The 9112-nt window shown below is 36.5% G+C and overlaps 1 protein-coding gene across 1 annotated transcript in view; it reads left to right on the top strand.

The window, feature by feature from the left end:
- Positions 1-6492, top strand: part of LOC103353934 (intracellular protein transport protein USO1-like) — a 12184-nt gene extending 5692 nt beyond the window's left edge. The window contains exons 8-26 of the mRNA XM_008277131.1: positions 292-354; positions 846-908; positions 1015-1089; positions 1601-1684; positions 1759-1833; positions 1906-1968; positions 2155-2217; positions 2390-2452; positions 2879-2953; positions 3244-3306; positions 3743-3817; positions 3997-4059; positions 4438-4512; positions 4819-4881; positions 5522-5596; positions 5684-5746; positions 5821-5865; positions 5938-6066; positions 6212-6492. Coding sequence (XP_008275353.1) covers positions 292-354; positions 846-908; positions 1015-1089; positions 1601-1684; positions 1759-1833; positions 1906-1968; positions 2155-2217; positions 2390-2452; positions 2879-2953; positions 3244-3306; positions 3743-3817; positions 3997-4059; positions 4438-4512; positions 4819-4881; positions 5522-5596; positions 5684-5746; positions 5821-5865; positions 5938-6066; positions 6212-6492 — 1556 coding nt within the window. The remainder of the gene's footprint in view (positions 1-291; positions 355-845; positions 909-1014; positions 1090-1600; positions 1685-1758; positions 1834-1905; positions 1969-2154; positions 2218-2389; positions 2453-2878; positions 2954-3243; positions 3307-3742; positions 3818-3996; positions 4060-4437; positions 4513-4818; positions 4882-5521; positions 5597-5683; positions 5747-5820; positions 5866-5937; positions 6067-6211) is intronic.
- Positions 6493-9112: the final 2620 nt, after the last annotated feature.

The following is a 9112-nucleotide window of genomic DNA, read 5'->3' as shown; positions in this document are numbered from 1 at the left end:
TCAGTGATGAGCTGACTGTGGTTGTTTGGACAGAAGCTTTTGAAGCTGCGGAGTTCAAGATGAAATACTGTAGGACAATAATAATTACACTGAACACAGGAACGCACGAAAGGTTTCAAACCAATTCAACTTTTCTGTGAATGTGTTTTAAAAACCCTGAAATATCTTTAAAGTGACAGAAAGTTTGGAACAGTGTTAAAAGAAAAAATTAATCATTGTTCAGACTGAAACTGAGGAGGATCTAACAAGGTTCTCTGAGGAACTCCTTCTAACCTTTAGCTTTTTGTTTAGATTTGCTGAACAGACTGAAAGTCAGTGAGAAACAACTGGAAGAGCTAAAGTCAGCATACACAGGTAACACATGAAGAGTTCACGCTTATTTCAGGTTAATATTTTTGTGTTTATTTATGCAAGTACCTGTTTCTACATTTCTAATAAAGTGACAAAAGTCAAGGTTTTTCACCATAAAAGAAAGCATGCAGAGACCTTTCAGACTAAAACTAAAGAGGCGCCAACAAGGTCTCCCAAACCACTCTTTTTTGCATCTCCTCTTTCCCTTCATGCTTGAAATGTCCCTTTTTAAAAATAAAAATTAAAACAAGAATGACAATAAAATGAACAAATAATCGCAGAGTACGTAAGCAGTTCCCAGAGGAACCCCTAAAGATATTATGAAACCTACTGAAACCTTTAAACACGTGAAGGTTGTTAAAGTAACTGTTTGGAGTGAGATCTGATGTGTCTCTGAGTTCTGCAGGTTATTAAAGGTAATGTTTTAATATGACGTGAGGAAGATCCATCAAGGTTCCCCGACAAGCTCCTTCTAACCTTTAGTTTCTGTTTAGAGGTGCTGAACAGACTGAGAGTCGACGAGAAACAGCTGGAAGAGCTGAAGACAGAAAACACAGGTAACACATGAAGAGTTCAGACTGAGCTTTGATATTAATGTGTTTGTTCATAACTGAGCTTATCTTCTCCACATACACTTAATGCTGTTGTTTTCAATCCACGAAGCTGAGCTGACAGCTGTGACTCTCAGACTGAACTTCACTGATCAGCAGGTGGATCAACTGAAGACACAAAGTGCAGGTGACTCTAAATTGAATACTTTCCAACAGTTCAGAGGATCACTTTTTCCTGCACTGTATAACTGCAGAAACATCTTACCATGCCTGGCCCAGTAAAGTCTAGCAGCTGCAGTCAGTTCTTCAGAGCTGCACTGAGGCTTGACCTGAGATCAGTGTGTTAATGCTGTCTGGAGGTAATGAATGGATGAATTCCTGCCTCTGATAGTTTTAGAAATGGCTGAACTCAGGCAATGTGGTGGATATGATTCAAAAGTGACACATATCTGTAACTGTATGAAGAAGACTGTTCTCAAGCCAGATGATATATTTCACTCATTTGCTGTGTTGTGTTTTTGGCTCGATGATTAGTTTTGGTGCAGCAGCTTTAGTTAAACAGTGTTCAGGCCTGAGTAGATGATCAGGATCCTCTAAGACATAATTCTACAGTAGAGTGTCATCTGCATATCAAAACATTAAGATGTAGTTTACAGAAGATGTGTCATTACCAGATGTGTTTTCTCTGGTGTTTTTAGTTCAGACTGGTTCAGTTCAGCAGCTGCTGGTCAGATTAAATTCTGCTGAGCATCAGATTCATCAGCTGCAAACTGAAACCACAGGTAAGCAAATAAAATATGACTGAAACGATGCACAGAAAATGTTTGACTGCAGCTAGTTTTTGTTCATGTTTCAGATCAAATCTCTAAACTGTTGAACCTGCAGAGAAAACTGAACACAAGTGAGAGTCAGCAGGGCGACGTGAACACAGGTACATCTATCAGAAATAACACAATAACAAGAGTCCGACTGAACTGAGTCATATCTACTGTTTTCTGTTTAGAGGTGTTGAGCAGACTGGGAGTTGGTGAGAAACAGCTGGAAGAGCTGAAGACAGAAAACACAGGTAACACATGAAGAGTTCAGACTAAACACTTGTATTACTGTATGTATTTGTAACATCCAAAACTCAAAGTGACAGAAAGTCTAGAACAGAGTCAAAAGACAAAACTTTATTGATTGTTCAGACTGAAACTAAGGAAGATCCAACAAGGTTCTCCGAAGAACTCCTAACCTTTAGTTTTCTGTTTAGACGTGTTAATAAGATTAAGAGTCAGCGAGAAACAGCTGGATGACCTGAAGACAGAAAACACAGGTAACACATGAAGAGTTCAGATTGTATGTGTATAAAAATATGTTTAAACCTTTCCAATAAACTGACAGAAAGTCAAAGTTTTTCAGAAAATGTGCAGAGATTCTTCAAACTGAAACAGAGGAGGATCAAACAAGGTTCTCTGAGGAACTCCTAACTTTTGTTTTCTGTTTAGACGTGTTGAACAAACTGAGAGCTGGAGAGAAACACCTGGAAGAGCTGAAGACAAAAAACACAGGTAACACAAGAAGAGTTCAGACTGACTACAGGTTAACATCCATCTCTTTATTTATAGTTATATCTTCTTTTTTTTTTTTTTTTTACCATTTCTAAAGAAGTGACAGAAAGTCAATGATTTTCAAGTTTGCAAATAGAATTTTTCAGTGATTCTTCAGAGTGAAACTTAGCAAGATCCTACAAGGAACATTTTTTTTTATCAACAGTAATGATGGTTGTTGTAGGAACAAAGAACATGTGATGGTTCTTTGGAGAACTTTCTCATCTCACAACTTGTTTTACCATCAGTGTAAAACACAAATAAAATGGGTTTTTATAAACTGACAGTAAGAAAACAAACACTGAACTCTGGACTCATCTCATAGACACATTATTCTTCATGTCACTGAAATTCTCATTAAAATGATTCTCTGATTTTTTTTTTTAGATCAAACCTCCCAACTGATGAACCTGCAAAGAAAACTGAACATGACTGAGAGTCAGCAGGACAAAGTGAACACAGGTACATCTGGTCAGCTTATAATTACACAGTTAACCAATTACCAAGTCAGTTAGTCTAAAAGAGAAATCTCGCCATGATAAAAATGACATCAAACAACAATAATCAGTTGGAATTCAAAGTTTCAAACCAATTCAACATTTATCTGAATACATTTTAAGAACATTGACGTGTTCCGAGTGACAAAAAGTTTAGAACAGAGTCAAAAGGAAAAACCCTTTGTTAAACTGAGACTGATGAGGATCCAACAAGGTTCCCTGAGGAACTCCTTCTAACCTTTAGTTTCTGTTTAGAGGTGTTGAGCAGATTCAGAGTCAGCGAGAAACAGCTGGAAGACCTGAAGATAGAAAACACAGGTAACACATAAGGAGGTCAGACTGACTGCAGGTTAATATTCATGTGTTTGTTCATGAAAATATCTTTTCTCCATTTCTAACAAAATGAAAGAAAGTCAAAGTTTTTAGCTCGAACAGAGTTTGCAGAGAGAGTTATTCAGTGATTTATCAGACTGAAACTCAGAAGAATCCAACAAGGCCCCCTGAGGAACTCCTTTATCATCATTAATGACAGTTGTTGTAGAAACCACTAGCATATGAAGGTTCTTTGGAGAATCTGTAGAACCTCTCACCTGATTTACTGTCAGTGTAAAACCCAAATAAAGTGGTTTTATAATAAAAGAACAGTAATGAAACAAACACTGAACTCTGGAGTCAGTTTTTTTCTCATAGATGTTTGATTCCTCGTATCACTGACATTCTGAATAAAATGATTCTCAGATGGTTTCTATTTTAGATCAAACCTCCCAACTGATGAACCTGCAGAGAAGACTGAACGTAACTGAGAGTCGGCAAGATGACGTGAACACAGGTACATTGATCAGTCTGTTCAACCCCCAAAGACGCAGAAGTTACGAACCCTGTGACCTTTTCAAACCTGAGGTGTCTGTGTTCTGCAGGTTATTAAACATTAATGTATGAAAATAAAGTGTGGAGGATCCAACAACATTCCCTAAAGTGCTCCTTCTGACCTTTAGTTTTTCTGTTTAGAGATGCTGAGCAGATTGAGGGGCAGCGAGAAGCAGCTGGAAGAGCTAAAGACAGAAAACACAGGTAGCATATGAAGAATCCAGGCTGACTGCATGCAAACGTTCATGTGTTTAGAAAAATATCTGTTTCTGCTTTTCTAACAAACTGAAAGAAAGTCAGAGTTTGATGAATGAACTGGAACTCAGGAGGATCCAAAAAGGTTTCTTGAGGAACTCCTTTATCAACATTAATGATAGTTGTAGGAACGACTAACATAAAGGGGTTGTTTCTGAAACAAGCGGATCCCCTTACCGTATTTAAAACACAAATGAAGTGGTTTTGTAAAATGACAGTAATAAAACAAACACTGAACTCTGGATTCTGTTTTTATCTCACAGAAATTTGATTCTTCACGTCACTGAAGTTCTGACTAAAACGATTCTCTGATGGTTTCTGTTTTAGATCAAACCTCACAACTGATGAACCTGCAGAGAAAACTGAACATAACTGAGAGTGAGCAAGACGACGTGAACACAGGTACATTGATCAGTCAGGACAATCAATCAGTTAACCAATCACTGAATCAGTTAGTCTGGAGATGACACCTTTTGAAATTGAGGAACCCCTAAACATTTTGAAACTGGACAAAATGAACACACTGAAGATTATAAACCACCTCAACATTTATTTGTATATGTTTAAAAATGCTGAAATGTGTTCAAAGTGACAGAAAGTCTGGAATAGTCAGAAGAAAAAAATGTTAATTGAATGTTTAAACTCAAACTGAGGAGGATCTAACAAGGTTCCCTGTGGAATCCTTCTAACCTTTAGTTTTCTGTTTAGAGGTGTTGAGCAGACTGAGAGTTGGAGAGAAACAGCTGAAAGACCTGAAGATGGAAAATACAGGTAACACATGAAGAGTTCAGAATAAACACTTATATGAATCTGTTTATTTATAAGTGTATAAAACTCAAAGTGACATAAAGTCTGCTGAGAGAATCAGAGTTTCTTCAGACTGAAAGTATGGAGGGTCCAACAAGGTCCCCTGAGCTGATTAATTCCACATACTTTTATTTGCTTTCATGTTGAATGGTCTTTATATTTAACTGATGTTCATTTTGTCTCCGTTTTAAAGTCACTAAAGCAAGAACAATGAATAAAATGCACTAAAAATGGCAACGGACTTCAACTGACTCCCTGAGGAACCCCTAAAGATGTTACAAACCCTGCTTAGACTTTCACAAACCTTCAAACTCAATAAGATTATTAATGTAACTAACTCTAGTGAGTGGTTGTTAAAGTAGTTTTGCTTAAGTTTCTCTGCAAAACACTGTGAGATAAGTATTACTAGCAAAAATAAATAAAAATGGCAAAGGACCTTAACATGTTCCCTGAGGAACCCCTAAAGACATTATATACCCGATCAGACCTGTATGAAGGTTGTTTAAGTCTTCAAGTGAGACCAGAGGTGGCCCAGTGTGTTCTGAAGGCTTTTTAAGGTTAATGTAATAAATAATAAAGTGAGAACTGTTTCCACTTCATGAAGCCGAGCTGACAGCTGTGACTCTCAGACTGAACAAAACTGAGCTGCAGTTGAGCGAACTGAGGACTCTGAACACAGGTGAGTTCAGATACATTCACTGACCATCCTGTAAATCTCTGCGCTGGCTGTTGTTTCTTCACATTTCTAATATGATCTTGTTTTCAGTGCGAGCTGCTGAGCTGGTTTCTGTTTCAGATCGACTGACAGCAGCTGAGAGAGACGCTGAAGGTAACAAACAGCCTTACTTACAGTTTTCTGTTTGCTGTGTAAACATGAAACACATGAGAGTGATTTTTCATCAGAACTGCAGGTCAGACTGAGAGCTGAGGAGGCTGCAGCCAATGAAGGTAAACCTCCTGTCACACGTTAGTTATTATGGTATTGCTGGAGGACTTGGAGTTAAAAACGGTTTCCTGCAGATGAGCTGAAGGTGGCGTTTTCAGCCGGTCTGACAGATTCAGGATCAGTTGGTCCGTTTGATGAAGAAACAACTCTGATTTTCTCCAAAACCATCACCAACATCGGCCGAGCCTACGACCAGACTGCAGGTAGCTCACAGACAGTAATACCACCTCACAGTAATCAGATTACTTCTGAGTTAAACAGTGGAATATTTGCTCTGAAAACAGATGTGTTTATTGTACTCATTTTTGTTTTTAGTAACTAATAAATAGCGTCTGTTTGGTTCTACAGGTGTGTTCACGGCTCCAGTCAGAGGAGTTTACTTTTTCAGCTTCACGGCTGCAGATTACCTCAAAGGCTACATGGGTCTGTACCTGTACTGGAACAACCAGCCAGTTGTCTTCAACTTGGAGCTGAACGACCACGGCGGCTACGCCTCCACGTCCAACGCTGTGGCTCTGCAGCTGGAGGAGGGTGACCGGATCCGCCTCAGCCTGCCGGCCAGCTACCGGCTCTACGACGACAACCGAAACTTCAGCGTGTTCTCTGGCTTCCTGCTGTTCCAGCTGTGACAGAAGAGTCACAGGATCAGACGTCATCTCAGCGATAAACCATCCACCAGACAGAAACATAAACACTGGACTTTTGTTTTGGTAGCGTCAGAGACTTCCTCTGGTTCCAGTCAGAACGGACTGAATACTGAAGACGTTTCAGGAAAATGATGGTGTAAATAACAGCTGCCATGTTTAAGTCTGTGACGATAATAAAGAATATAACTTTGATTAGAGTTCTGTGTCTGCACTGACGGAACCAGGAATCCTGAGGGCTCCAGTAGAAGGCAACTGGACTTGTCTTTTTTTGGTTCATGAAGATGTTTTACCTTCATCCAAGATGTAAAACATCTTCAAGAACCAAAAAACACAAGTACTGAAGCTCTGAGGACTATCACGACCCGGGTGATTGAATATCTGCACAGACAGAACCAGGACTTGAGGAGAACACTACAACGTGTAGAACTCATACGTGTTTGTAGTTTAGACATTGTTCCATTTAATACCTGCAGAATTCATCCAGCATTTTAGAAATTTACCTACAGCAGTTAAGATAATTTATACATTCTTTTTAGTTGGTTCTGTACAATTAATCTTCATACAGTGACCATTATCTGTTACATGTAAATGACCAGTTAATCCATGATATGGTGTAGGTACTTCTTACTTTTTGCTTTCCCATGACTTTTTTACGACCTACTGTACTATGACTTTTTACACCAAGCTATACTATTGTTTTTTTTGTTGTTGTTGTTTTTTTAACAACACATTATGACTTTTATACAAGACACTAAACTGCAACTTTTTCATTACATACAATAATTGACTTTTTTTTAATGACAAACTGTACTCTGACTTTCTTTACGACATCCTATACAATGACTTTTTCATGACATATTGTACCATTACATTTCAACACCACACGATACTTCTTTACATCATATTATCACCTTGTTACAACATACTTTATTATGACTATTTTGACGTATTATATGGTGAGTTTTTGTTATGACAGGCTACACTATGACATTTCTGACATATTATACAATGAAGTTTTTATGATATTCTACGTCAGATTTTTACAGAAACTATGCAGGATGTTTTTTACAATGGACTGTACTATGACTTTTTTATGACACACTGCACTCAGGTTTTTTTTCAACTTATAATATTCTGTTGTTCTTAACAATATACTGTTCTGTGACATCTTTTTTGCAACACTATAATATAAGGGTGTTTACAACAAAATATACTCACATGTGTATTTTCTTTTGGAATGTTACACTGTACTATTTTAAGACATCCATGACACTTTACTTACATTTTTACAATATACTATTGTATGAGGTCTTTTCTGGCATACTTTACCATGACAGTTTTATTGATATTTTAAATATTTACTTCCAACAACAACTACTACATCCTTTGATTCTGGATTCAGCATTTCATCAATGGTATAGAAAACTATCTGAGGTTAAACTTCAAGAATTATATATAATCAACTAATGGAAAGGAATTTCTATGTTTTCTGTTCACTATATAAATGTATTACACTTCTGCTTTTACTTTGACAGTCTGTACAAGCTGTTATTATCTATATTGTATACAAAAATAAATTCATCAACCACCAGCAATGTGTTTGTTTTTAAGTTTAAGCAGCTTTCCTTGACATTTAATAGGATGTATCCACTTTGACGACTTTAATAACATACTCTAGCATGACTTTTTAATGATGTTTCAACTACATACTATGTGATTTGTGACATACTATACAATGACATTTTTTACGCCAAACTATAATGTGATGTTTTTTTTTTATGGCATACTATACCATGTCATTTTTCAACATACTATACTATGACATTTTTACAACATACTATGACGTTTTTACACCATACTATACTATTAGGTTTTTTATGATGTACTACACCATAACATTTGAACGACATTCTAAACTATGACGTTTTTTGCAACATACTATACCATGACATTTTTTGACATACTATACTATGACTTTTTAACAACACATTATACTATGACTTTGACATAGTATGCTATGACATTTTTTTCGACATACTATACTATGACTTTTTTTACGACATACGATGGTGTGATGTTTCGACATACTATACTATGACATTTTTCGACATACTATACGACATATTACACTACGTTTTTTGACATGCTATACTATGACATTTTTTTCGACGTACTATACTATGACTTTTTAACAACACACTATACTATGATGTCTTTTTTACATACTATACAATGACTTTTTTTTTACAACACACAAAACTACGACTGTTTGACATACTATACCATGACATTTTTGGACATACTATAACAATACCTTTCTTTTGATGCTTTTTTGACATACTATGACATTTTTTTTTACGGTATACTATATTATGATGTTTTGACATACTATACTATGACGTTTTTTGACATGCTATACTATGACATTTTTTTCAACATACTATACTATGACTTTTTTACGACATACTATACTGTTTCGACATGCTATACTATGACTTTTTTTTTTTTTTTACGACATACTATACTATGATGGTTTGACATACTATGCTATGACTTTTTTTTTTTTTAAACATACAACCATGACATTTTTTGACAAAAAATA

Source organism: Stegastes partitus, unplaced genomic scaffold (genome assembly GCF_000690725.1).
Source record: "Stegastes partitus isolate 25-593 unplaced genomic scaffold, Stegastes_partitus-1.0.2 Scaffold89, whole genome shotgun sequence".
NCBI classification, from domain to species: Eukaryota; Metazoa; Chordata; class Actinopteri; family Pomacentridae; genus Stegastes; species Stegastes partitus.
Note: the sequence above shows the minus strand (reverse complement) of the source record. Positions and strands in the feature narration are given on the sequence as shown.